Below are 27,551 nucleotides of genomic sequence, written 5' to 3'. Positions count from 1 at the left end.
CGAGTCTTTGATGAGCCAGTGTGGTGTAGTGGTTAAGAGCGATAGACTCGTAATCTGGTGAACCGGGTTCGCTTCCCCGCTCCTCCACCTGCAGCTGCTGGGTGACCTTGGGCCAGTCACACTTCTCCGAAGTCTCTCAGCCCCACTCACCTCACAGAGTGTTTGTTGTGGGGGAGGAAGGGAAAGGAAAATGTTAGCTGCTTTGTTTTTTTTTTAATATATTTTATTGATTTTCCATACATTTATGCCACATTAACAATTTGCATTAAACTTTTCGGTTTTTTGACTTCCTTCGGCTTCTCTGCCAATCATTCAAATTCTGATTTTTTTAAATACACATTTCCAAATTTCAGTATTGCCTTTATACCGTCCCCCCTCTTATATTTTGCTTTTTTACAATATTTCTTATTCTGTTACAGAGCTTCTTTAAATGCCACTAACGTTATTCCGTTATCACTTATACATTCCCAATATTCCACTAATTTTCTCCAGTCCTCGATGAATTTTTGATCTCGTTGATATCTAATCTTCCCAGTCAGTTTATCAAGTTCCGCATAGTCCATCAGCTTCATTCTCCATTCCTCCAACGTTGGTATTTGTTCTTGTTTCCATTTCTGGGCCAGTAGTATTCTTGCCGCTGTCACTGCATATTGGAAAATTTTGTGATCCTTTCTATTTATTTCATCACCAACAATTCCTAAGAGAAAAGCCTCTGGTTTCTTAACAAATGTATATTTCAACATTTTTTTCAGCTCATTATATATCAATTCCCAGAAGCTTTTCACTTTCTTGCATTCCCACCACATATGAAAAAATGTACCATCTTTTTCTTTACATTTCCAACACTTCTTACATGTTTTGTACATTTTTGCAAGTTTTACTGGTGTGATATACCATCTATATATCATTTTCATAACATTTTCCTTTAATGCAGTACATGCAGTAAATTTAACGCTTTCACTCCATAGTTTTATCCAATCGTTAAATTGTATATTATGTCCAATGTTAGCCGCTTTGAGACTCCTTAAAGGGAGTGAAAAGCGGGATATCAAATCCAAACTCTTCTTCTTCTTCCGCCTCTCCAGATATGAGGAAAAGCCTCTGCTACCGGAACTACAACGACACCTGCGAGAACGAGCTGTCTTTCAACATGACCAAGAAGATGTGCTGCTGTTCATACAACATCGGGAAGGCCTGGAACAAGCCCTGCGAGCCCTGCCCCACCCCGGCCAGCTGTAAGCCAGCAGCCCTGCACGACATGCTCTCGAAAACCACGCACTGAGTTTTCTGTGGCTTCCCCAAAATCTCCCGTAACTTGTTGCTTAGAGTTACCAGTCATCTCTCACACCTAGCACTGCAAGAAGTAACTTTGTCCTTGCAGCTAGTCACAGAGGGGAGACATGGATAATCCATTGGGGGACAGGGGGCGGGCGGGTGTAGAGGACTCCCCGGTCCTGAATGGGGCAACTGTTCCCCTGAAGGACCAGGTGTGCAGCCTGAGAGTCATTTTGGACTCACAGCTGTCCATGGAGGCGCAGGTCAATTCTGTGTCCAGGGCGGCTGCCTCCCAGCTCCATCTGGTATGCAGGATGAGACCCTCCCTGCCCACAGACTGTCTTGCCAGAGTGGTGCATGCTCTAGTTATCTCCCGCTTGGACTACAGCAATGAGCTCTACCTTTGAAGGTGACCTGGAAACTGCAATTAATCCAGAATGTGGCAGCTAGACTGGTTCCTGGGAGTGGCCACCGGGACCATATAACATCGGTCCTGAGAGATCTGCATTGGCTCCCAGTACGTTTCCGAGCACAATTCAAAGTGTTGGTGCTGACCTTTAAAGCCCTAAACCGCCTTGGTCCTGTATACCTGAAGAAGCGTCTCCATCCCCATCGTTCAGCCACTGAGATCCAGCACCAAGGGCCTTATGGCAGTTCCCTCATTGCGAGAAGTGAGGTTACAGGGAACCAGACAGAGGGCCTTCTCGGTAGTGGCGCCTGCCCTGTGGTGCCGCGTTCTGGATTAGTTGTAGTTTCCGCAGGCAGATAGGGTCTCAGCCTACATACCAGATGGAGCTGGTAAACAGCTGCCCTGGACACAGATTTGACCTGTGCCTCCATGGACAGCTGTGAGTCCAAAATGACTCCCAGGCTGCGCACCTGGTCCTTCAGGGGCACAGTTACCCCATTCAGGACCAGGGAATCCTCCACACCTGCCCACCTCCTGTCCCCCCAAAACAGTACTTCTGTCTTGTCAATCTGTTAGCCACCATCCATCCTCCCACCGCCTCCAGACACTCACACAGGACCTTCACCGCCTTCACTGGTTCTGATTTGAAAGAGAGGTAGAGCTGGGTATCATCCGCATATTGATGGACACCCAGCCCAAACCCCCTGATGATCTCTCCCAGCGGCTGCATGTAGATGTTGAAAAGCAGGGGGGAGAGAACAGAACCCTGAGGCACCCCACAAGTGAGAGCCCAGGGGTCTGAACACTCATCCCCCACCACCACTTTCTGAACACAGCCCAGGAAGAAGGAGCGGAACCACTGTATGACAGTGGTTGTAATGTAATGAGGTGTATCAGCAAATCTGTCTTTACTGTTTCCTCTTGTAGCTGAATACCAGATCCTATGTGGCAATCAGGCCCCTGGATTCATCATTGATATTCACACTGGGAAACCGATTGGTAAGTCAACCCCAAACCCGTCTCCTCTATTCATATCTTCTGCAGATGACATTCCCCTTTTGGGCTTTTCAAGGTGTGACTCTTGTCTCTTTGCCAAAACTGAGCTAGTATGTCTGCCCGGGAAAAGGAGATCTTGCTTCACCAACTCTCAAAAAGTGTGCTTTTGCTTTTTATATATATAATATTTTTTATTAATTTTAACATATTAATTATAATACATACCACAAAACTTCATCATTTATACATTTTTTTTTACTTCCCTCAGCACCTCTGATGATCCACCTTTAATTGTCTTAACTAACCCTCCTCCCCCTTATCCATTTTTGGAATAATTCCAATAATACTCCTTGCAAACCTACAAACGTAGTCTGGTCATCACAAATACTTTTCAAATAATCTGTAAATTTACTCCAGTCTTCTGTGAATTTCTGGTCCCGCCAATTTCGGATCTTTCCTGTTAGTTTATCCAGTTCTGCATAGTCCATTAATTTCATACTCCATTCTTCTTTCGCCGGTAATTCTTCTTGCTTCCATTTTTGGGCCAAAAACATTCTTGCTGCCATTGTTGCATATAAGAACAGCTTACATTCCTTTCTATTTATATCACTTCCTACAATGCCCAATAAGAATGGTTCTGGTTTCTTTATAAATGTGTATTTCAACATTTTTTTCATCTCATTATATATCATCTCCCAGAAGCTTTTCACCTTTTTACATTCCCACCACATATGATAAAATGTTCCTTCTTTTTCTTAAACTCAAAAGTGTGCTTTTGCAGTGGGGAAAGTCAAAGGCAATGTCAGGAATGAAACTCTCAATCAAACGTTCCAGGTTATTTGCTCCTGATTCTCAAGAAACCCAGTTTTCCAATTCTCTTTTCCAACTGACGCATAATATTTCATGGCTGCTGAGTAAACTCTATCCTTATTGGGCTGCCAGTACAATGGCAGAGGCTTGACTGGGAAGCTTAAAGCCTGCTACACAGGAGACGGACTGAAGAAAAGGAAATACAGTGGTACCTCGGTTCTCAAACTTAATCTGTTCCGGAAGCCCGTTCCAAAACCAAAGCGTTCCAAAACCAAGGCGTACTTTCCCATAGAAAGCAATGCAAAACGGATTAATCCGTTCCAGACTTTTAAAAACAACCCCTAAAACAGCAATTGAACATGAATTTTGCAATCTAACGAGACCATTGATCCATAAAATGAAAGCAACCATCAGTGTACTGTGCTACAAATTAAATAAGACAGTATTGTAGACGGTGAAAATTAAAATTATTTTTTTTTCTTACCTGCATTGATGATAGTCATTGTTTGGATTTTATCCATTTTATCCATTTCCACAGTCACACAATCAATCACTAAATCAATCAGTAGCTGAACTGGGTTCCACACAGTCACAAAAACAAATGAACCGAAAATGCCACAAAAACGTAAAATAAATAGCAAAGACAAAAGCGCCAAACTTAATGCGTTCCGGAGGTTCGTTTGACTTCCGAAATGTTCGAAAACCAAGGCGCAGCTTCTGATTGGCGCAGGTGCCCCGGAAACAATAGCCGACAGCCACATCGGACCTTCAGCTTCTGAAAAACGTTTGAGAACCGGAACACTTACTTCCGGGTTTTCGGCGTTTGGGTACCAAGGCGTTTGAGAACCAAGGTACCACTGTATGAATTTTCTCTGCCCTTTAGCTTGACCAATTGTGACTAGTTGGAGTCAAAGATCTAAAAAAAAAAGTGTAGGTTCACACCCGCTGACCAGCTTCTGTCATCATCAATCTTTATTATGGTCCAGAGACCTAACAAATTGTTACAAAGCAATGCACAATTCTTTTTTTTTTTTTGTGAAAATTTTTATTAGTTTTTCAACATATAATATAAGACAATACAAACAACAAACACTAACAAACAAACATATAAACATGTATAATTTCATAAAAATTTTTCATATACCCAATTTCAACGACTTCCCCATGCCTCCCTTTTCTGCATCCTTATTTTAAATTTTTTCAGCAACCCCTGGTCTTAGTTACTTATTAATTCCTTTCTTTAACCCTTTTCTTTCCTCATATCCAATCCTTTATCGCTGCAAATCTGCTATGCTTTACCCAAGACATTTTAACACTCAATGATTTTACAAGAATTTTTAAGATAAAGTTTAAATTTCTTCCAATCTTCCTCCACCGTCTCTTTCCCTTGGTCCTGGATTCTGCTCGTCATCTCTGCTAATCCCATGTAGTCAATCACCTTCGTCTGCCACTCTTCCAGTGTGGGTAGTTCTTGTGTCTTCCAATACTTTGCTAGTAACACTCTTGCTGCTGTTGTAGCATACATAAAGAACGTCCTATCTTTCAAAGCAATGCACAATTCAGACAGCCTACCTCCAGGTTAAACAAGCATTTTGTTCAGAATATAGGGATCATTGGTTCTTGCAACCACCGATAAAAACTTTGCCACTGCTAATGTTCTAGCGTTTGTCCGGTCTTCCAATAGGAACCTGACATAGTGAGCCTCTGATTTTCCCGGGAAAGGTACCAGCAAGGGTAGTATCAGTTCAGCCCTGGCTTGCTCATATTTTGCACAGTGCAACAAAATATGTTTTATGGAATCGATGTCTTGAGCACACGAGCAAAGTCTGTCCTGGTAGGGGACTCCTCTCAACCTGCCAGCCAACACTGCAGAAGGAAAGACGTTTGGTCTGGCTTTGGTGAAAAGCCTTCGATAGTTTGGTACTGTCAGGTTTTTAATGTAAGAGACCAGCTTCTGTTTTGATTTGAAATGTTTGTTTTGGGCTTCTCAGAAGTACGTAAAGGCAAGAAATGGCAGGAGGGGGTGAGCGCTGGACCGTAATGGCGCCCGCCTGAGAGGGGCCATAGCTGCGGTCCGGCACGCTCCGGCTGGGGAAAAAAGCACTGTCTTATTTCTTGCAGATATTGATGAATGCAGCGAGATCCCCGCCATCTGCACCAATGGAGTCTGCATCAACCAGATTGGCAGTTTCCGTTGCGAGTGCCCCATCGGTTTCAGCTACAACAACATCCTGCTCATCTGCGAAGGTAGGGGCTGCGGTTCGCGGGGAATGAGACCTCAGCGGCTGGGTAGATAGATAATTTATTACGGTCGGAGACCAGCTTATAAAACACACTTGAGGGTACAGTTCCAGAAGGAAAACAGACAATTAAAACAACGTACAACTGTAAATTTGAAATTTATAAATGTGATAAGCGTATAAGCTGTTGCCCCCTGCGCTCCCGGGCTGCTGGAGGAGGGTGGGACGCGGCTTTCTTTGACAGAGGGAGGGAGTAAGAGGGAGAAGGCGAGATCTTCATCGGATAGCTGCCTGCGCAGCTTTCTTTGATGTGGGGTGGAGGGAGGGAAGGGGAATTTCAATGTGGGAGGGGTTGACAAAAATTATTTCCACGCCGGGTACCAGCTAACCTTGCTACGCCACTGTGTATGTGATTGGCGGGGTGCTGGCTCCCCAGTTTGGGGGGTGGGGGACAGAGGTGGCAGAAAGGGCTGCTTGGAGCATGAAGGCACTGTCACTGTGCATGTGCTGGTGAGCGCATTGCCTGGGAGAGCCTATGCCCCAGACAAGTGGGGTGAATCATGTGTTGCTTCCGATCCCCTGCAGACATCGATGAGTGCAGCAGCGGCGAGAACCTCTGCCAGAGAAACGCCGATTGCCTCAACAGCCCGGGAAGTTACCGGTGCGAATGCTCTTCCGGTTACAAGCTGTCGCCCAGCGGAGCCTGCGTGGGTAAGTCGGGAGGCGCTCCTTTGCACCCTGGACCCGGGAGTGGGGGGCTTCATTTGCGGTCGTCGAACAGCCACCTTCCCTTTAACTCCAGGCCTGTGACATCTCCCTGGAAGGAGAGAAAAGGAGGCAGAGAGCAGCCTGTCAGGAATGGTGGAGAATTCCACCAGAGAAGAGGGAGACAGTATAGATTTAGAACAGTGGTTTGCAGAAGGGCACAGTTCAAAGGCTGCAGAGGGGAGAAGCTGGGAAATATTGGGAGAGCAGCAGGAAGAAGAGGACGCACCAGGGGAAAGACAGTTAACAGATTCAGTGTCTCTTGGAAGCAGTCCTGATCCCTGCCACCCTCTCCCAGGACCCAGCGTGCCTTGAGAGTAGGAGAACAGAAAGCTCAGAGGCAAAAAGCACAAAAGCCAACGCAGCGATGACGTAGAATAGGAGGGACGGAGGGGATGGGACTTTACTTGTAACAATGCCATTATCTAAGAGAGACCTCATTCCTTCTTTTCTCTCTCTGTGAATATTGAATAAACTACATGGTAAGAACTCTTCTTGTTTATCTGCTTCTTGGCACCCCACAGTGAGAGGGATAGAATTCCCTGAAGCCTTCACACAACCTCTTGATCCCCTTACACACACACACACGTGGATCTAGCCCATGTTGTTGTTGTTTAGTCATTTAGTTGTGTCCGACTCTTCGTGACCCCCTGGACCAGAGCACGTCAGGCACTCCTGTCTTCCACTGCCTCCCGCAGTTTGGTCAAACTCATGCTGGTAGCTTCGAGAACACTGTCCCACCATTTCGTCCTCTGTCGTCCCCTTCTCCTTGTGCCCTCCATCTTTCCCAACATCAGGGTCTTTTCCAGGGATTCTTCTCTTCGCATGAGGTGGTCAAAGTCTTGGAGCCTCAGCTTCAGGATTTGTCCTTCCAGTGAGCACTCAGGGCTGATTTCCTTCCGAATGGAGAGGTTTGATCTTCTTGCAGTCCATGGGACTCTCAAGAGTCTCCTCCAGCACCAAAATTCAAAAGCATCCATTCTTCAGCAATCAGCCTTCTTGATGGTCCACCTCTCACTTCCATACATCACTACTGCTGTTAGGATCGTCCTACACGGGAGTAGGATGATCCTAACAGCAGGTTGCCCTCTGCATTCCAGAGAGGTCGTACCTGAGATTCTGGCTTCTCTCGGTCACTCACCTGGGTTGTCGGTTTCCTGCCCTTGTTTCCCCAGGCCGCAACGAGTGCCAGGAGATCCCCAACGTCTGTAGCCACGGCGACTGCGTGGACACGGAAGGGAGCTACCTCTGCATCTGCTTCAACGGGTTCAAGGCCACCGGGGACCTGACCATGTGCATGGGTGAGTAGGGATTGTTGGGCAGAAGGAATCCTCTTCTTCCTCTGGCCTGTCTTCATGCTGCCGATTTTGCAGTTGAGCAGGGGAACTCACTGCCACATGATGACCACCAGTTTGGATGGCTTTGAAACAAAACAAAGAAGGCAAATTGGGGGGGAAAATGTTTAAAGAAAAGAAGACTGGCAAAATAAATTATTGAACTATGCAGGGCAAATTATTACCAAAAAAAGGCACATTTTTAAAGCTTTGTGTACAGATGTTTTTTACATTAGTATAACTTTTAAAAGTCACTTGTAATAAGATGAAGAAGGTTTTAAAATTGGATTGTTAAGTATATAAGGTTTTATGGGCGTGCAGAAGCAAGTATATTATAATGGAACCAAAAGGGGGAATGGAGGGAAGTTGATCGAAATTTATGGTTTGATTTGGTTATGGGTTTTTGTTTTTGTACTGCTATTTTTGGGGGATCAATAAATTGTTATCATTGTATCTCAAGCCATTTGCCCATGTTGCCATGCAACCAGTCCATGCAGAATGTAGGCACCCTATATATAGAAAGGAGCAAACCAGTGATATTTTAGGGAGCAGACGAGGCCCATGACTTACATCATCAGATCCTGGACAACACAAAACACTGTTGCTGTATGTAGGTTTTATTATATTTGTTTTTTCTCTTATATTTTGGAAATGTACATCCAGTGTTTTCTTTTCCTTTAAATATTTTTGGGGCCCCCAAAAGAGTGGGGCCCTAAGCTATAGCTTGTTTAGCTTATATGTAAATCCGGCACTGGCTGTATACAATGCAGAGTTAATCGTTCTGGGTTGTCCGTAGGATCTCTTCCAAGGCTCTGAAGTGCATCAATCGACGATACATCAATCCCCTCTCGCTGTTTTTGCATCCACAGACATCGACGAGTGCGACCGCCAGCCCTGCGGGAACGGGACGTGCAAGAACACTGTCGGCTCCTACAATTGCCTCTGCTTCCCTGGGTTTGAGCTAACCCACAACAACGACTGCATGGGTAAGAGCAAGGGCAGGGACCCAAGGACCGAGTGTGGCCCTCCAAGCCTTCCCGCCTGGCCCTCGGGACTCTCCACAGACCACACCCCCTTTCCTAAGCCACACCCCTCGCTGATCCAGCTTCACATCCTCCTCGGGCGTTTTCTCCTGGAATAGAGTCACAGAATCATAGGCCTGTAGAGTTATAGACTCATTGAATTGTAGAATTGGAAGGGTCATCCAGACCAATCCCCTGCAATGTGGGAATCTCAACTAAAGTATCCAGGACAGGTGGCCATCCTACCGCTGCTTAAAAACCTCCAAGGAAGAAGAGTCCACAAACTCCCGAGGGAAACAGTTCCATAGAATTGGAAGGGATCCATAGGGTCATCCAGTCTGACCCTCTTTAATGCAGGAATCAATAATAATAATTTATTACTTGTAGCCCTTCCATATAACTGGGTTTCCCCAGCTGCTCTGGGAGCCTTGCAGCAAAACATAAAAGAACACAACAAAACCTCAGGCATTAAAAGCTTCCCTATACAGGGCTGCTTTCAGATGTCTTCTAGTTGTTTATTTCCTTGACATCTGGTGGGCGGGCGCCACCACTGAGAAGGCCCTCTGCCTGGTTCCCTGTAACCTCACTTCTGGCAGTGAGGGAACCACCAGTAGACTCTTGGAGCTGGACCTTAGTGTCCGGGCTGGACAATGGGAGTGGAGACGCTCCTTCAGGTATACAGGGCCATTTAGGTCAGCACCAACACTTTGAATTGTGCTCGGAAACGTCCTGGGAGCCAGCATAGATCCTTTAGGACCAGTGTTACATGGTCCCAGCGGCCACTCCAAGTCACCAGTTTATCAGCTGCAATCGGGATTAGCTGTAGTTTCCAAGTCACCTTCAAAGGCAGCACTCGAAAGCACATCAGTGCAAGTAGATAAATAGGTACCACTGCCGCAGGAAGGTAAACGGCGTTTCCGTGCGCTCTGGTTTCCGTCACGGTGTCCCGTTGCACCAGAAGCGGTTTAGTCCTGCTGGCCGCATGACCCGGAAAGCTGTCTGAGGACAAACGCCGGCTCCCTCGGCCTGAAAGCCAGATGAGCGCCGCAACCCCATAGTCAGACTGGACTTGACTGTCCAGGGGTCCTTTACCTTTGATGATGATGATGAAGATGATGATAACAACTAGGACTAGCTGCCTGAGAAACAGTTTCTATCCAAATGCGATTTTGGTTTTAAACACAGTGTAAGGTAGTCTCTGTGGGAGTATATTGTATTCAGTTATGGGGGATCAGAGTTTTTAGGGGTTTAACCAGGCTGGGATAGCAGGCTTGTTGGTTTTTGAATGTCTGGTGTAGATTTTTTCAGTTTCGTTGTTCTGTATGGGACAATGACAATAAAGATAAAGATTAAAGATAAAGATAAAGATAAAGATAAAGATAAAGATGATAAAGATAAAGATAAAGATAAAGATAATGATGATGATGATGATAATGATAATAATAATAATAATAATAATAATAATAATAATAATAATAATAATATCCCGCCCATCTGATTGGGGTTCCCCCAACCTCTCTGGGTGGTTTCCAATATATATAATAACATAATAAAACATGACACATTAAATAGCTGCCCCGTTTAGGGCTACCTTCCAATGTCTTCTAAAGTGAATGAATCAAACCTAATGTGATTCCAAACTCCCAGAATGCCTCTGGATGGAGGATGCAGAGATTTGTGTAGAAACCAGGTAGGTTTTCCCATCAATCCCTTCCACCTTTGCCTCTGGCCTCACCCGCCCCAGCTCACGGCCCTCGGGAGGATATGTCAGCCCTTGGGTTGCGAACCATAGCTGGCAACCGTCCCTTATTTGGCGGGAAAGTCCCTTATCCCAGCGCTGTGTCCCGCTGCTGTCCCTTATTGATGATGTCCCTTAAATTTCCCGGGTTTCAAAGGAAGCAGCTCCTCTCCCTCCCTCCCTGCCGGCCAGGGAGGAGGGAGGCTCCAACTGTGTTGCTCGGCTGCGTTGCTCACCCAATAAGGAGTCCAAGAACGACTAGGGGTGGAGCTTGCATGCCTTGTGCCGATCAAATCGCCCACGTTGCCTGGGGACTCGCCTTTGCTCAGCGCTTCCCAGCGGAGAGGTGACGGTGGTTTCCCTTGCTGCATCCCCTTTGCCGGGTTGCTGCGCTGTGGGAACCACAGCTTGAGGCTTTGTTTGGCTGCTGGCTGGGCTTTCTGCCTTTGGCTCGGAGGGGCTCAGAAGTCGAACCTAGCTGTGCTCTGAAAATCCCTTATTTTGGCTGCTGATCCCTTATTTTCGAGGCCGCTGGTCCCTTATTTTCAAATCTGTGACAGCTATGTTGTGAGCTGCTCTAGATTCCTGCAGTGGGAGGTGGCTTGGCCATCTTACGGGGACTCACTTTGCCGGCGCATCTCCCCGCTCACGTTCTCTCTCTCCCCCCGCAGACGTCGACGAATGCTCCTCTCTGGCGGGGCAGGTGTGTCGGAACGGTCAGTGTATCAACAACATCGGATCTTTCCGGTGCCTCTGCCAGGAGGGCTACGACCACACGCCGGACGGCAAGAACTGCGTCGGTGGGTGTCTTCCGGATCCTCTCCCTGGAGGCCCCCCAGGAAGGGTGGGGTGGTCCAAGCAGGGTGGGACGTCCCCAGAGGGAATCCACTCCACCTACCAGCAACAAGCAGGAAGTCTCTTCGTGGAAGAGGGCAGGGCGGCCTCTTCGCTTCCAAACTCTCAAACGAGGCATAGGATCACAACAATGAGAAACCAAGCCTTTAGTGTCATTGGCTCAGGCCTACGGAACTCCCTGCCACTTGAAATTCAGCAGTGTTTTTGCTATACAGTGGTACCTCGGGTTAAGTACTTAATTCGTTCCAGAGGTCTGTTCTTAACCTGAAACTGTTCTTAATCTGAAGCACCGCTTTAGCTAATGGTGCCTCCCGCTGCTGCTGCTGTGCCGCCGGAGCACGATTTCTGTTCTTATCCTGAAGCAAAGTTCTTAACCTGAAGCACTATTTCTGGGTTAGCGGAGTGTGTAACCTGAAGCGTATGTAACCTGAAGCGTATGTAACCCGAGGTACCACTGTATTCTATTTGCTATATTCATTTATAATAATAAAAAATAATTACCGTATTTTTCGCTATATAAGACACACTCTATAAGACACCTCCTAAAAAGTAAGGGGAAATGTGTGTGCGTCTTATGGAGCGAATGCAGGCTGTGCAGCTATCCCTCTTGCTGTTCTGGCTTCAGCGATAGCCACGCGAAGCCTCTTTCAACAACATTTGATTCAGAATATTCATTTTCTTGTTTTCCGCCTCTAAAAACTAGGTGCGTCTTATAGAGCAAAAATATACTGCAGTGTCTTTTAAAAATATATCAGAGCTGTTTACAGCAATAAAATATAACAGTACAATAAAAAAACAAAAGGTCAAAAGTAGACACCGTCGTTGAGAGATGCATTCTTAAGGGCTTAGATCGCAGAAGAGTTTCCAGCAGGAGTTTAAAAGCTGGCAGAAAAGGCGCCTGCTGAATTTATAGTGGCAGGGAGTTCCGCAGGACTGGGCCAATGACACGAAAGGCTCGATTTCTCATCGTTGTCCAATGAACTCAGGGAATGACCCAAGGGCGTTCCTGCATCTCAGCAAACGAACTGGGATATAAGGGATCAGGCTATTCGTTGATGTACCCTAGCCCTAGGTCGTCAAGGGCTTCCTAAACAAATTTCAAGGGCTTTTAATCTGACCAGCTGTCGTGGAGGCAGAGGTGGGGTTGGAGGCACCAGCCGGGGAACCCCCAAGGAAACCCCCAGGGGAAGAAGGCTCAGGGCCCGGGGACTGGTGGCAGGACAACGACGAGTGGTCAGAGGGAGAAGGAGGAACAGGTGTCGGCGTCAGAAATCAAGCCTATCTCGGGAGTAACTGGCAACAATCCCAGGCACCCGGCTTGGTCTCCTGTTGACCTCCCTGGCTGCATTCCCAACAAGATCCAGGCTAGGTCGCGATAGGCGATTCTTCTCAGCGTGAGAAGAACACACCCCCTCCCTCCTGCTCTCCCGGCAGGGAAAAGGAGATAGACAGAAAACGTTTTTACAGTGGTGCCTCGCAAGACAAACGCCTCGCAAAACGAAAAACTCGCAAGGCGAAAGAGTTTTCCGTTTTTGAGTCGTTCCGCAAGACGAATTTCCCTATGTTTTGACTGTCCCTCTGTTTCCCACGGAACAGTCCCAACATTCTATCATGTGATGTTTTCAACCTAGCAGTTTGCAGCTGCATTGCTTCTATATCGTAACAGTCGGAAGGTGACGTGGGAACAGGGTTTAGTGAGAAGTCTAGAATCAAAGGGACGCGGGTGGCGCTGTGGGTTAAACCACAGAGCCTAGGACTTGCCGATCAGAAGGTTGGCGGTTCGAATCCCCGCGACGGGGTGAGTTCCTGTTGCTTGGTCCCTGTTCCTGCCAACCTAGCAGTTCGAAAGCACATCAAAAGTGCAAGTAGATAAATAGGTACCACTCTGGCGGGAAGGTAAACGGCGTTTCCGTGCGCTGCTCTGGTTCTCCAGAAGCGGCTTAGTCCTGCTAGCCACATGACCTGGAAGATGTACGCCGGCTCCCTCGGCCAATAAAGCGAGATGAGCGCCGCAACCCCAGAGTTGGTCACGACTGGACCTAATGATCAGGTGTCCCTTTACCTTTTAGTAGAATCAGAGGCAGAAGCTGGAGACTCTCAACATCTCCCTCTTTCCTTCTTCCTCCCAGACATCAACGAATGTGTCAGCCTTCCCGGGACTTGCTCTCCAGGAACCTGCCAAAATCTCGAAGGCTCCTTCCGTTGCATCTGTCCGCCGGGTTACGAGGTCCAAAACGACAACTGCATCGGTAAGTTTTGTTTTTGAAGCTGTCCCAGAAACTCCAGCGGGTGCAGAATGCAGCAGTGAGGCTCCTCACGTGGTCTCTGCCATGGGAGCATATTTACCCAGTGCTTTTCCAGCTGCACTGGCTCCCGGTGAAGTACAGGGTCAGATTTAAGGTGCTGGTTTTGACCTTTAAAGCCCTTCACGGCCTAGGACCCTCGTACCCACAGGATTGGCTCTCCCGGTATGCCCCACGGAGAGCCTCAAGGTCCATAAATAGCAACACCCTAGTGGTCCCGGGCCCTAAGGAAGTTAGATTAGCTTCAACCAGAGCCAGGGCCTTCTCAGTGATGGCTCCAGCCTGGTGGAACGCTCTGCCTCATGAGACCAGGGCCCTGCGGGATCTGATTTCTTTCCACAGCGCCTGTAAGACAGAGTTGTTCCCCTTGGCCTTTGGCTTGGAGCCAATTTGATTCCCTCCCCCTCTTTCTTTTTCCTCCTGTGATGAGGCTCCATCTTAATATTTTAATGTTTCAATATTTTAATGTTGTATTTTAATCTTGTTTTTAAGTTGTATTCATTCAACTTGTTTTTATTATTGCTTGTTAGCCGCCCTGAGCCCGGCCTTGGCTGGGGAGGGCGGGGTATAAATATAAATTATTATTATTATTATTATTATTATTATTATTATTATTATTATTATTATTATTCAAAGCTCTTTCTTCACTCCTTCTCCACGGTTTGTTGTGGCTGAAGCCGCGCTCGGTAAACCTTGGCTTGTTTTTGCTGCAGAACATCTCAGTGAGTTTGAATAAAGCAAAATCGACGAGATATAAATTGTTGTGCCCGGTTAAATTCTACCAAGTGAAATGAATGTGTCGTAAGTTAAGAACATGGGCAGCTGCTTGGTCCATCTACCTCAATGTTGTTTACACTGGCTGGCAGCTGCTCTCCAGGGTTTCAGGAAAAAGAACGTTCCCAGCACAGCTGGACTCGAACCTGGAGCCTTCTCCATCCAAAGCCTTACCACTGAGCTGGGCACCCAGTTGTTTAGTCGTTTAGTCGTGTCCGCCTCTTCGTGACCCCCTGGACCAGAGCACACCAGGCACTCCTGTCTTCCACTGCCTCCCGCAGTTTGGTCAAACTCATGCTGGTAGCTTCGAGAACACTGTCCCATCATCTCGTCCTCCATCGTCCCCTTCTCCTTGCGCCCTCCATCTTTCCCAACATCAGGGTCTTTTCCAGGGAGTCTTCTCTTCTCATGTGGTGGCCAAAGTCTTGGATCCTCAGCTTCAGGATCTGTCCTTCCAGTGAGCACTCAGGGCTGATTTCCTTCAGAATGGAGAGGTTTGATCTTCTCGCAGTCCATGGGACTCTCAAGAGTCTCCTCCAGCACCAGAATTAAAAAGCATCAATTCTTTGGCGATCAGCCTTCTTGATGGTCCAGCTCTCACTTCCATACATCACTACTGGGAAAACCATAGCTTTGACTATACGCACCAAGGTGATGTCTCTACTGGTGACGTCCAAGTTAGTCATGACCTTTAATTCCACCGGGTCTTCTCTAAGTAGGGCTGACACTGGACGCAACTGCCAAAATAAGCTGGGGAAAGGATTTGAAGAAAACTGTTCCATAAACACGCATACCTTGGTTCTCAAACGCCTTGGCTCCCAAACAAATCGGCTCCCGAACGATAGAAACCTGGAAGTGAGTGTTCTGGCTTTCGAACGATTTTTGGAAGCAGAACATCTTGCGCGGCTTCCGATTGGAGCCAATCGGAAGCCGTGCCTTGGTTTTCGAACGGTTCCAGGAGTCGAATGGAATCGCGGGACGCATTCTGTTCGAGACCAAGGTAATAATAATAATAATAATAATAATAATAATAATAATAATAATAATAATTTATTATTTATACCCCGCCCATCTGGCCAGGCCTCCCCAGCCACTCTGGGTAGCTTCCAAAAAAAATACTAAAATACTGCAATACATCAAACATTAAAAGCCTCCCTAAACAGGGCTGCCTTCAGATGTCTTCTAAAAGTCTGGTAGTTGTTGTTCTCCTTGACATCTGGTGGGAGGGTGTTCCACAGGGCAGGTGCCACTACCGAGAAGGCCCTCTGCCTGGTTCCCTGTAACCGACTTCTCGCGGGGCGGAACCTCCAGAAGGCCCTCGGTGCTGGACCTCAGTGTCCGGGCTGGACGATGGGGTTGGAGACGCTCCTTCGGATACGGCTGTATATTTGCGTTGCAGCTGACTGACCTCTGACTAGAGTAGACCTGTTGGTGTCAATGGACCCAAGGCACCCTTTTATTTCACTTTGAGAAGGACTAACATTGGAGACAACCCATTGTTCTTTTAGCTGCTTTAACAAGCCTCCTGTTTTGTTGGTGTGAACAGATATCAATGAGTGCGAAGAGGAGCCCAACATCTGCCTCTTCGGAACCTGTACCAACGCACCTGGAAGCTTCCAGTGCATCTGCCCACCTGGCTTTGTGCTCTCTGACAATGGCCGGCGCTGCTTCGGTGAGTGACTAGCCAGCGGCATGGCTTTCCCCATCCTGCCCTGGCCGTATGTCCATCCTCCCCACCTCCTCTAAGACCATACTATCCTCTTGGTGATTGTTAAAGGTAAAGGGACCCCTGACCATTAGGTCCAGTCGTGGCCGACTCTGGGGTTGCGGCGCTCATCTCGCTTTATTGGCCAAGGGAGCCGGCGTACAGCTTCCGGGTCATGAGGCCAGCAAGACTAAGCCGCTTCTGGCAAACCAGAGCAGCGCACGGAAACGCCGTTTACCTTCCCGCTGGAGTGGTACCTATTTATCTACTTGCACTTTGAGGTGCTTTCGAACTGCTAGGTTGGCAGGAGCAGGGACCGAGCAACGGGAGCTCACCCCGTCATTGCGGGGATTCAAACCGCCGACCTTCTGATCGGCAAGTCCTAGGCTTTGTGGTTTTACCCACAGCGCCACCTGCGTCCCAGTTTTGGTGATTGTTACCCAGAGGTAAACTGCTCCTGGCTAGAGAGGAGAACTAGCCCCGCTGTACATTGGGGAGGTCTGTGTGGAGAGAGTCTCTTCCTTTAAATTCCTATGAGTTTATCTCAGGGAAGACTTTACTTGGAAAATACAGTGGTACCTCAGGTTACATACGCTTCAGGTTACAGACTCTGCTAACCCAGAAATAGTACCTCGGGTTAAGAACTTTGCTTCAGGATGAGAACAGTAATCGTGCTCCGGCGGTGCGTCAGCAGCGGGAGGCCCCATTAGCTAAAGTGGTGCTTCAGGTTAAGAACAGTTTCAGGTTAAGAACGGACCTCCGGAACGAATTAAGTACTTAACCCGAGGTACCACTATAAATGGGACGTGGGTGGCGCTGTGGGTTAAACCACTGAGCCTAGGACTTGCCGATCAGAAGGTCGGCGGTTCGAATCCCTGCGACGGGGTGAGCTCCCGTTGCTCGGTCCCTCCTCCTGCCAACCTAGCAGTTCGAAAGCATATCAAAGTGCAAGTAGATAAATAGGTACCGCTCCGGCGGGAAGGCAAACAGCGTTTCCGTGCACTGCTCTGGTTCACCAGAAGCAGCTTAGTCCTGCTGGCCACATGACCCAGAAAGCTGTCTGCGGACAAACTCCGGCTCCCTCGGCCTGAAAGCGAGATGAGCGCCGCAACCCCATAGTCGCCTTTGACTGGACTTAACCGTCCAGGGGTCCTTTACCTTTTACTGGGGGGCATGCAGCTGCCCTTGCCTCAGCAAGCATTTTAATGAAGCCACTGCTCCGGCTTGCGGGAGCTGGAGGCCGGGGGCTTGTTCAGCTGGGAAGCGGACTTCCTTAAACCCCCGCTTCACTGCTGATCGATGCCCCCCAGGAAAAAGAGTTTGCCCCCTGCCTCTGCTTCCGTGTCAAGGCAATGGTGGCGAATGAGGCAGGTGCCTCGTTTGCATGCTTCTTCAGACTTTGGACGAGGCAAAAGCTGCGCACAGGGATGCTCAAGGTCTCCATGGCAACGGCCTTCTTCCTCCCTCCCTGCATCCTTTCCGACATCATAAAATACCATCATATCACAATGTTTAGCTGGCAACATACAGCCTTGGCGCTCGTCCGTCTTGGCTCCCGAACGATCGAAACCCGGGAGTGAGTGTTCCGGTTTGCGGACGTTCTTTGGAACCCGAACATCTGACGGGGCTTCCGATTGGCTGCAGGGACTTCCTCTAGCCAATCGGAAGCCGTGCCTTGGTTTCCGGCCATTTTGGAAGTCGAACGGACTTCCGGAACGGATTCTGTCCGACTTCTGAGATTACCACTGTATTATGATGCTGGAGAGCAGGTATTGCCCAGCCCTAATAGGTTGGCTCTGTGGGTTAAACCACAGAGCCTAGGACTTGCCGATCAGAAGGTCGGCGGTTCGAATCCCTGTGACGGGGTGAGCTCCCATTACTCGGTCCCAGCTCCTGCCAACCTAGCAGTTCGAAAGCATGTCAAAGTGCAAGTAGATAAATAGGTACCACTCCAGCGGGAAGGTAAACGGCGTTTCCATGTGCTGCTCTGGTTCGCCAGAAGCGGCTTAGTCATGCTGGCCACATGACCCGGAAGCTGTACGCCAGCTGCCTTGGCCAGTAAAGCGAGATGAGCGCCACAACCCCAGAGTCGGCCATGACTGGACCTAATGGTCAGGGGTACCTTTACCTTTACTTTGATAGGTTTGCAGAAAAGTTTAAAGAATAAAATTATCACCAGGGTGGGAATGAACAGCAATAATATAGGGTCCATGCTCTGCTTTTCCTCCACCCTGCAGACACCCGGCAAAGCTTTTGCTTCACCCGCTTCGACAACGGCAAATGTTCCGTGCCAAAGGCCTTCAACACCACCAAGGCCCGGTGCTGCTGCAGCAAGATGCCCGGAGAAGGCTGGGGAGACCCTTGTGAGCTTTGCCCGCAGGAAGGCAACGGTAGGTGGCGCAGCTGGGCTGGCCCGGCATGGAGAGAGTTTGCGGGTGAACTGGATTCAGGGCCGGCCCACCTATTAGGTGGTTTGAAGTAGCTGCCTCAGGCGGCATAATCCCAAAGGTCCACCTGCCAGTGGAGAAGCAGTGCGCACAGCTCACAGACCCTCCAAGTTCCCCTGTTTTCCAGAGACAGTCCTGGATTTACAGAAGCTGTTACGGTTCCTGATTTGATCCCGGAATGTCCCACTTTTCCTTAGGACGTCCTTATTTTCATCAGAGAAATATTGGAGAGGATAGAATAGGACATCCCTATTTTCATCGGAGAAATGTTGGAGGGGATGGAATAGGTCAGGACATCCCTATTTTCGTTAGAGAAATGTTGGAGGGGATGGAATAGGACGTCCCTATTTTCGTTAGAGAAATGTTGGAGGGGATGGAATAGGAGGCCCCTATTTTCGTCAGAGAAATGTTGGAAGCCATGAGCTCATGTGATCATTCGCAGAGACAGACAGGGAGATGCAACCAACCAAGTCACACTCAGAGCTAATGATTGACCTGAATGCATTTAAAGTCTAGACTCTAGTGATTTCAGCGGAGCTCTTCTGAGTTTGGCTTAACATCAGCAAGCACACAATGCAGGCGTCTTCCGTGTGCACCTAAACAACCTCAGACTGGCCTCCTCTCTGATTTCCACTGGTAATTCATTCCAGAGAGCCAGAGCTGCAACACGAAAAGCCCAAATAAGATTTGTTGTTGTTTAGTCGTGTCCAACTCTTCGTGACCCCCTGGACCAGAGCACGCCAGGCACTCCTGTCTTCCACTGCCTCCTGCAGTTTGGTCAAACTCATGCTGGTAACTTCGAGAACACTGTCCCACCATCTCGTCCTCCATCGTCCTCTTCTCCCTGTGCCCTCCATCTTTCCCAACTTCAGGGTCTTTTCCAGGGAGTCTTCTCTTCTCATGAGGTGGCCAAAGTCTTAGAGCCTCAGCTTCAGGATCTGTCCTTCCAGTGAGCACTCAGGGCTGATTTCCTTCAGAATGGAGAGGTTTGATCTTCTTACAGTCCATGGGACTCTCAAGAGTCTCCTCCAGCACCAGAATTCAAAAGCATCCATTCTTCGGCGATCAGCCTTCTTTATGGTCCAGCTCTCACTTCCATACATCACTACTGGGAAAACCATAGCTTTAACTATACGGACCTTTGTTGGCAAGGTGATAGCGGCAGATAAAAGCACCATGGGTTTTCACAACTGAGCCCTGCTCAGAGTAGACCCATTGAAACGAAAGAGCAAAACAAGCATGCTTCATTTCCCCTCTCTCTCTGCAGTTGCTTTCCAGGAGCTGTGCCCTTACGGTCACGGTGCGATTCCTGGACCCGGCGATACCAGGGAAGGTGAGTAACAAGAGAACAGGGCCTTTTCGGTGGTGGCTCCTTGATTGTGGAATGCTCTCCCCAGAGACACTTGGCCTTTTAAGCAGAGGCCAAATGGGATTCCTTAGCTGTGATTGCAAGGGGTTGAGCTAGATGAGCCTCGAGTCATGCCTTTCAAACTGCGATTCTACTCGTCGAGTCGGAATCTCATTTCTTGCCACTTGAATCCCTCGGTTTGGGTCCTGGCCCTCCGATCATGGATCAGGAAGCCTGTGGCTCCCAGGATCCTTGTGTGTTTGTCCCCGACCACGGACCACGTAGCAGACAGAGGACTTTATTGCTCCGTTCACGGTGTTGCTCCCTTTCCAGATGTGAACGAGTGCTCCGAAAACCCGGGCATCTGCATCAACGGGAATTGCATCAACACGGACGGCTCGTTCCGTTGCGAGTGCCCCTTTGGCTACAACCTCGACTACACTGGAGTGAACTGTGTGGGTGAGTGGGGGGGCGGAATGTATCTGGGATGCGGAACACTTAGGCGTGGGATACCTAAATACCACTTCGTCACCTTTCCCCATATATATAGTGGTCCCTCGGTTCTCAAACTTAGTTCGTTCCGGAAGTCCGTTCCAAAACCAAAGCGTTCCAAAACCGAGGCATGTTTTCCCATAGAAAGCAATGCAAAACGGATTAATCTGTTCCAGGCTTTTAGAAACAACCCCTAAAAGGGCAATTGAACACGAATTTTGCTATCTAACGAGACCATTGATCCATAAAACAAAAGCAAGAAACCAGGCTGCAATCTACCGCATATCATATTATCCTCCATTTATCCATAAGCCTCTGTTTTCTCCTATACAGTGGTACCTTGGTTCTCAAACTTAATCCGTTCCGGAAGTCCGTTCCAAAACCAAAGCGTTCCAAAATAAAGGCGTGCTTTGCCATAGAAAGCAATGCAAAATAGATTAATCCGTCCCAGACTTTTAAAAACAACCCCTAAAACAGCAATTGAACATGAATTTTACTGTTTAACGAGACCATTGATCCATAAAAGGAAAGCAATAATCAAGGTGCTGTACTATAAAAGAAATAAGACAGTATTGTCATAGAATCATAGAGTTGGAAGAGACCACAAGGGCCATCGAGTCCAACCCCCTGCCAAGCAGGAAACACCATCAGAGCACTCCTGACATATGGTTGTCAAGCCTCTGCTTAAAGACCTCCAAAGAAGGAGACTCCACCACGCTCCTTGGCAGCAAATTCCACTGTCAAACAGCTCTTACTGTAGATGATAAAAATTAAAATATTTTTTTTCTTACCTGCACTGATGATAGTCATTTTTTGGATGGGGGGATTTTATCCATGTCTGCAGTCACACAATCAATCAGTAGCTGAACTGGGTCACAAAAACAAATGAACTGAAAAAGCCTCAAAAACGAAAACACAAAATAAATAGCAGAAAGAGAAGCGCCAAACTTAATCCGTTCCAGAAGTCCGTTTTGCCTTCCGAAATGTTCGAAAACCAAGCTTCTGGTTGGTGCAGGCGCCCCAGAAACAATAGCCAACAGCCACACCAGACGTTCCAAAAAACATTTCCAAACTGGAACAGTTACTTCCGGGTTTTTGGCGTTCGGGAACCAAGGTACACAGATGACGCCCCATGCCCCCAGGACGCGTGCCACACCCCTGTGGGCAGCGTGTGATGCCCCGGGATGCGCGCCAGCCACAACCCCCGACTGCTCTCTGCCCCCCCCCTTGCTGGAGCTTGAAGCTCCACCACTGCCAGGATCAATCTTGGGCAGGCTGGCCGAAGGCTGGCTGCGCTACTGTGGGGGACAATCCCCTCTTGAAATAAGCGTGCTGTAAGATCTGGGCTCCCTCCGTGCAGACGGAAGGAGTAAATAGGTGAACAAAGCATATTTCTGAAAGCTACGACAGTCTCTGCTGCGTCTCGATTCTCCAAAGGACCATAGACCAAGGGTGAGTGCCCAGGAATCCCCTGGGCTCTTGCCACCGCTCTTGCCAATATTGATGTTTTCATTTATCTCCTCTTCCTTCCCTGCCACCCCAGACACGGACGAGTGCTCCATCGGGAACCCCTGCGGCAACGGGACATGCACCAACGTGGTGGGGGGCTTCGAATGCGTTTGCGGGGAGGGGTTTGAGCCGGGACCTATGATGACCTGCGAAGGTTAGTGGGGACTTTGCAGGGTGATGGATTTGCTTGAGGGTTTGACGCTGTTTTTATTGGCATGTTATTACGTGACAGCTGCATATTCCTGCGTTGTCAGGGGTTGTATTAAATCGGGGGTCAGCAAACTTTTAAAGCAGGGGGCCGGTCCATTGTCCCTCAGTCCTTGTGGGGGGCCGGACTATATTTTGAAAAAAAATAATGAGTGAATTCTTATGCCCCACAAATAACCCAGAGATGCATTTTAAATAAAAGCACACATTCTACTCATGTAAAAACACCAGGCAGGCCCCACAAATAACCCAGAGATGCATTTGAAATAATAGGGCACATTCTACTCATGTAAAAACACGCTGATTCCCAGACCGTCCGCAGGCTGGATTTAGAAGGTAATTGGGCCAGATCTGGCCCCCAGGCCTTAGTTTGCTAAAGGTAAAGGAAAAGGGACCCCTGACCATTAGGTCCAGTCGTGGACGACTCTGGAGTTGCGGCACTCATCTCGCTTTATTGGCCGAGGGAGCCGGTGTACAGCTTCCGGGTCATGTGGCCAGCAGGACTAAGCCGCTTCTGGAGTACCAGAGCAGCACACGGTACCTATTTGGTCCTAACCAAAGAAGAATGGCAACTTAAACTGATGGAAAATGCTCAGCTTGGAGATTAACGTATAGAATAAGAGAACAAAAAGAATGTACCTTTAAAGAAGGAAATGTTTACTGAGTATATGGGTGTAAATTGTGTTCATTTAAAAACGCTGGTAGCATTCAGATAAATTCAACAGTGTAGATAAGTTTTGATGGGTGTAACAATGGATTACTGAATGGTTTAGTTCCTGTAAAATATGAAAGGGTGTATGGTATGCAAGGGGATGCAGGTGGCGCCATGGGTTAAACCACAGAGCCTAGGGCTTGCTGATCAGAAGGTTGGCAGTTCGAATCCCCGTGATGGGGTGCGCTCCCGTTGCTCAGTCCCTGCTCCTGTCAACCTAGCAGTTCGAAAGCACATCAAAGTGCAAGTAGATAAATAGGTACCACTCCGGCAGGAAGGTAAACGGCGTTTCCGTGCGCTGCTCTGGTTCGCCAAAAGCGGCTTAGTCATGCTGGCCACATGCTGGCTGGCTCCCTTGGCCAATAAAGCGAGATGAGCACCGCAACCCCAGAGTCGTCCGCGACTGGACCTAACGGTCAGGGGTCCCTTTACCTTTACCTATGGTATGCAAAATGAACCACGGAAGGAGAAGAAGGGAAGTCATCGATATTTTAAGGTTGTTTAAATGAATGTTTTGAAATGTGAATTAGAAAATTTAATAAGAATTGTACATTAAAAAAATGGCTGTGAGAATCCCTTTTACCTGACTCCATCCCTCTCTCCTGCACAGATATCAACGAGTGTGCCTTGAACCCGTTGCTCTGTGCTTTCCGCTGCATCAATGCCCTCGGCTCCTACGACTGCACCTGCCCATCCGGCTACACTCTGCGAGACGACCGGAGGATGTGCAAAGGTGAGAAGGAAGCTCAAGAAAATGTTCCCTAGATCAGTTCTGCCTGTCTGCATCTTCCATTGCTACATCTGGTTCAGTGTTACCCGCACTGGTTGGCAGCCACCCCCCAAAAGAGTTCAGGCAGAGGACATTCCCAGCCCTATATTGACGGTGGCGGGGATTTTGAACACGGGACGTTCTGTGCGCCAAGCTGATGTGCCGCCTCCGAGTCTATGCTCTCGTGCGTCTCCACCCCCATCGTTCCTCCCGGACACTGAGGTCCAGCTCCGAGGGCCTTCTGGTGGTTCCCTCACTGTGAGAAGCCAAGTTACAGGGAACCAGGCAGAGGGCCCTCTCGGTGGTGGCACCCGCCCTGTGGAACACCCTCCCACCAGATGTCAAAGAGAACAACAACTACCAGAGTTTTAGAAGACATCTGAAGGCAGCCCTGTTTAGGGAAGCTTTTAATGTTTAATGTACAGTGGTACCTCGGGTTACATATGCTTCAGGTTACATACGCTTCAGGTTACAGACTCCGCTAACCCAGAAATAGTACCTCGAGTTGAGAACTTTGCTTCAGGATGAGAACAGAAATCGTGCGGCTGCGGCACTTCAGCAGTGGGAGGCCCCATTAGCTAAAGTGGTGTCTCAGGTTAAGAACAGTTTCAGGTTAAGAACGGACCTCCGGAACGAATTAAGTACGTAACCAGAGGTACCACTGTATTACGGTTTTTTAATATTTTGTTGGAAGCCGCCCAGAGTGGCTGGGGAAGCCCAGCCAGATGGGCAGGGTAAAGGTAAAGGGACCCCTGACCATTAGGTCCAGTCGTGCCCAACTCTGGGGTTGCGGCGCTCATCTCACTTTACTGGCCGAGGGAGCCGGTGTACAGCTTCCGGGTCATGTGGCCAGCAGGACTAAGCCACTTCTGGCGAACCAGAGCAGTGCACCGAAACGCCGTTTACCTTCCCGCCGGAGCAGTACCTATTTATCTACTTGCACTTTGATGTGCTAGGTTGGCAGGAGCTGGGACCGAGCAACGGGAGCTCACCCCGTCACGGGGATTCGAACCGCCGACCTTCTGATCAGCAAGTCCTAGGCTCTTTGGTTTAACCCACAGCGCTACCCGCGTGGACAGGGTATAAATAATAAATTATTATTATCATTCTTTACCCCTTTCCCTGCAGATTTGGACGAATGCGCCGAAGGCATGCACGACTGCGAATCGCATGGGATGATGTGCAAGAACCTCATCGGAACTTTCGCCTGCATCTGTCCCCCTGGCATGCAGCGTCGGCCTGACGGCGAAGGCTGCACAGGTGGCCCCCTTTTCATTGATTTATTTTCAAAGAAGCCACAGCATTCTAGTCCTCATTACTGCGATGGAAACACGCAGGCAGGACCCTGAATTTCTGGGTCCAGAAGGGCCCTTTATTTATTTGCCTATTTCATTGACATGAAGTCCTTCCACCTCGCCCCTCTTTATTGAACGAAGTGATATTTGGACGGAACTTTTGGGGCATCTCGTATCGCACTTGACCACGACCGCATACATAACGTAAAGGCTACATTTAAAGAAACGGACACTTGGTGGAATATAAATGTCTTGTTTCTACATTTTGCCTTTGGAAAGCTCTGTATAATTTCATATCATCATCAATCTTTATTCCAGTCCAGAGACCCAACAAATCGTTACAAAGCAATACACAATTCGTACAGCACACCTCCAGGCTAAACAAGCATTTTGTTCAGAATATAGGGATCATTGGTTCTTGCAACCACCGATAAAAACTTTGCCACTGCTAATGTTCTAGCGTTTGTCCGGTCTTCCAATAGGAACCTGACATAGTGAGCCTCTGATTTTCCCGGGAAAGGTACCAGCAAGGGTAGTATCAGTTTAGCCCTGACTTGGTCATATTTTGCACAGTGCAGCAAAATATGTTTTATGGAATCGATGTCTTGAGCACACGAGCAAAGTCTGTCCTGGTAGGGGACTCCTCTCAACCTGCCAGCCAACACTGCAGAAGGAAAGACGTTTAGTCTGGCTTTGGTGAAAACCTTCGATAGTTTGGTACTATCATTTGGTACTTATGAGGAACGGCTAAGGGAGCTGGGCATGTTTAGCCTGGAGAAGAGGAGGTTAAGGGGTGATATGATAGCCATGTTCAAATATATAAAAGGATGTCACATAGAGGAGGGAGAAAGGTTGTTTTCTGCTGCTCCAGAGAAGCAGACACGGAGCAATGGATCCAAACTGCAGGAAAGAAGATTGCACCGAAACATTAGGAAGAACTTCCTGACAGTAAGAGCTGTTCGACAGTGGAATTTGCTGCCAAGGAGTGTGGTGGAGTCTCCTTCTTTGGAGGTCTTTAAGCAGAGGCTTGACAACCATATGTCAGGAGTGCTCTGATGGTGTTTCCTGCTTGGCAGGGGGTTGGACTCGATGGCCCTTGTGGTCTCTTCCAACTCTATGATTCTATGATTCTATATAGAGTCGTGGGAGCTGTGCTTTTTTCCAAAAGACAGCTGGTGTGGAGTTTAAGTCGGATCAGGCTTGCAAGCCCTTTGTGGTGCTTCGATGTCCCGGGAGATAAATTTGCCCCTCAGATGTACAGTCATACTTCGGGTTGAAGTAGCTTCGGGATAAGTATTTTTGGGTTGCGTTTCGACGACCCAGAAGTAACGGAGCACGTTACTTCCGGGTTTTGCTGCTCGCACATGCACGGATGGTCAAAATGATGTCACGTGCATGCGCAGGAGCGGCAAATCGTGACCCGCGGGTTGCGTTCGCTTCTGGATGCGAACGGGGCTCCGGAACGGATCCCGTTCGCATCCAGAGGTACCACTGTATAGTTCAACCTCGTGGCCACTGAACCGGCCCATAGCAAACGTGAAGTTCACTCCTTCTCCCACTTCTAACCTCCTCCTTTCACTCCTTGCTGCCCTCAGATGAGAACGAGTGCCGGACCAAGCCAGGAATCTGCCCCAACGGACGCTGTGTCAATTCCGTGGGCAGCTACCAATGCGACTGCAACGAAGGCTTTCAGAGCAGCCCCTCCGGCACCGAGTGCCTTGGTAAGCGATAACGGTTCTCGCCCAGCCGCTTCCTCTTGAGCTTTCGGTTGCAGTCGTCTCGTGGTGGCCTCGCGGCTGCAGTCGTCAGAGGATAGCCTGGCTGTGTTTCCAGCTCACAGGCGTTGCGTTGGAAGCACTGGGGGAGTTTGACCTTCTCCTCTTCCTGAGGGGTGAGAATTGAGGGCAGAGGCAGATTTGGGAGGGGTGAGAGGATTTTGCCATTGGCCCCGCCCCCTGTGACATCAGGCTCCGCCTCTAAGCCGCCAGACATAATGAGGCTCCGCCCATCAGCATCACTCCCCCAAGGGTGCCATTAGGCAGCACTGTAGGGGGTTGAGGTAAAGGTAAAGGGACCCCTGACCATTAGGTCCAGTCGCGACCGATTCTGGGGTTGCGGCGCTCATCTCGCTTTACTGGCCGAGGGATCCGGCGTACAGCTTCCAGGTCATGTGGCCAGCAGGACTAAGCCGCCTCTAGCGAACCAGAGCAGCGCACGGAAACACCGTTTACCTTCCCGCCGGAGCGGTACCTACTTATCTACTTGTACTTTGACGTGCTTTCGAACTGCTAGGTTGGCAGGAGCTGGGACCGAGCAACGGGAGCTCACCCCGTCATCGTGGGGATTCGAACCGCCGACCTTCTGATCGGCAAGTCCTAGGCTCAGTGGTTTAACCCACAGAGCCACCCGCGTCCCAGATAGGGCGTTGGGCTAGACCTTTTTTTAAAAAAAATTGAATTTATATACCGCCCTATACCTGGGAGTCTCAGGGCAGTTCACATAATACAATCAAGATATAAAACCACAAAATACATAATAAAAACAAA

At 48.7% G+C, this 27,551-nt stretch overlaps 1 protein-coding gene across 7 annotated transcripts in view; it reads left to right on the top strand.

Moving 5' to 3' along the window:
- The window catches only part of FBN3 (fibrillin 3), a 166,181-nt gene that overhangs the window by 122,255 nt on the left and 16,375 nt on the right, over positions 1–27,551 (top strand). For 4 of the 7 annotated variants that reach the window (XM_053372339.1, XM_053372342.1, XM_053372338.1 and 1 more), the window contains 16 exons: positions 1,086–1,235; positions 2,612–2,683; positions 5,612–5,737; positions 6,316–6,441; positions 7,671–7,796; positions 8,699–8,815; positions 11,261–11,389; positions 13,574–13,693; positions 16,068–16,193; positions 18,464–18,616; positions 19,941–20,006; positions 20,355–20,480; positions 22,057–22,176; positions 23,552–23,674; positions 24,839–24,970; positions 26,601–26,726. In XM_053372339.1, the coding sequence (XP_053228314.1) occupies positions 1,086–1,235; positions 2,612–2,683; positions 5,612–5,737; positions 6,316–6,441; positions 7,671–7,796; positions 8,699–8,815; positions 11,261–11,389; positions 13,574–13,693; positions 16,068–16,193; positions 18,464–18,616; positions 19,941–20,006; positions 20,355–20,480; positions 22,057–22,176; positions 23,552–23,674; positions 24,839–24,970; positions 26,601–26,726 (1,938 nt within the window). The remainder of the gene's footprint in view (positions 1–1,085; positions 1,236–2,611; positions 2,684–5,611; positions 5,738–6,315; positions 6,442–7,670; positions 7,797–8,698; positions 8,816–11,260; positions 11,390–13,573; positions 13,694–16,067; positions 16,194–18,463; positions 18,617–19,940; positions 20,007–20,354; positions 20,481–22,056; positions 22,177–23,551; positions 23,675–24,838; positions 24,971–26,600; positions 26,727–27,551) is intronic. The other 3 variants (XM_053372340.1, XM_053372343.1, XM_053372344.1) reach the window with 3 other exon arrangements.

The sequence above is a fragment of the Podarcis raffonei genome, chromosome 18, assembly GCF_027172205.1.
Source record: "Podarcis raffonei isolate rPodRaf1 chromosome 18, rPodRaf1.pri, whole genome shotgun sequence".
Classification (NCBI taxonomy): Eukaryota; Metazoa; Chordata; class Lepidosauria; order Squamata; family Lacertidae; genus Podarcis; species Podarcis raffonei.
Note: the sequence above shows the minus strand (reverse complement) of the source record. Positions and strands in the feature narration are given on the sequence as shown.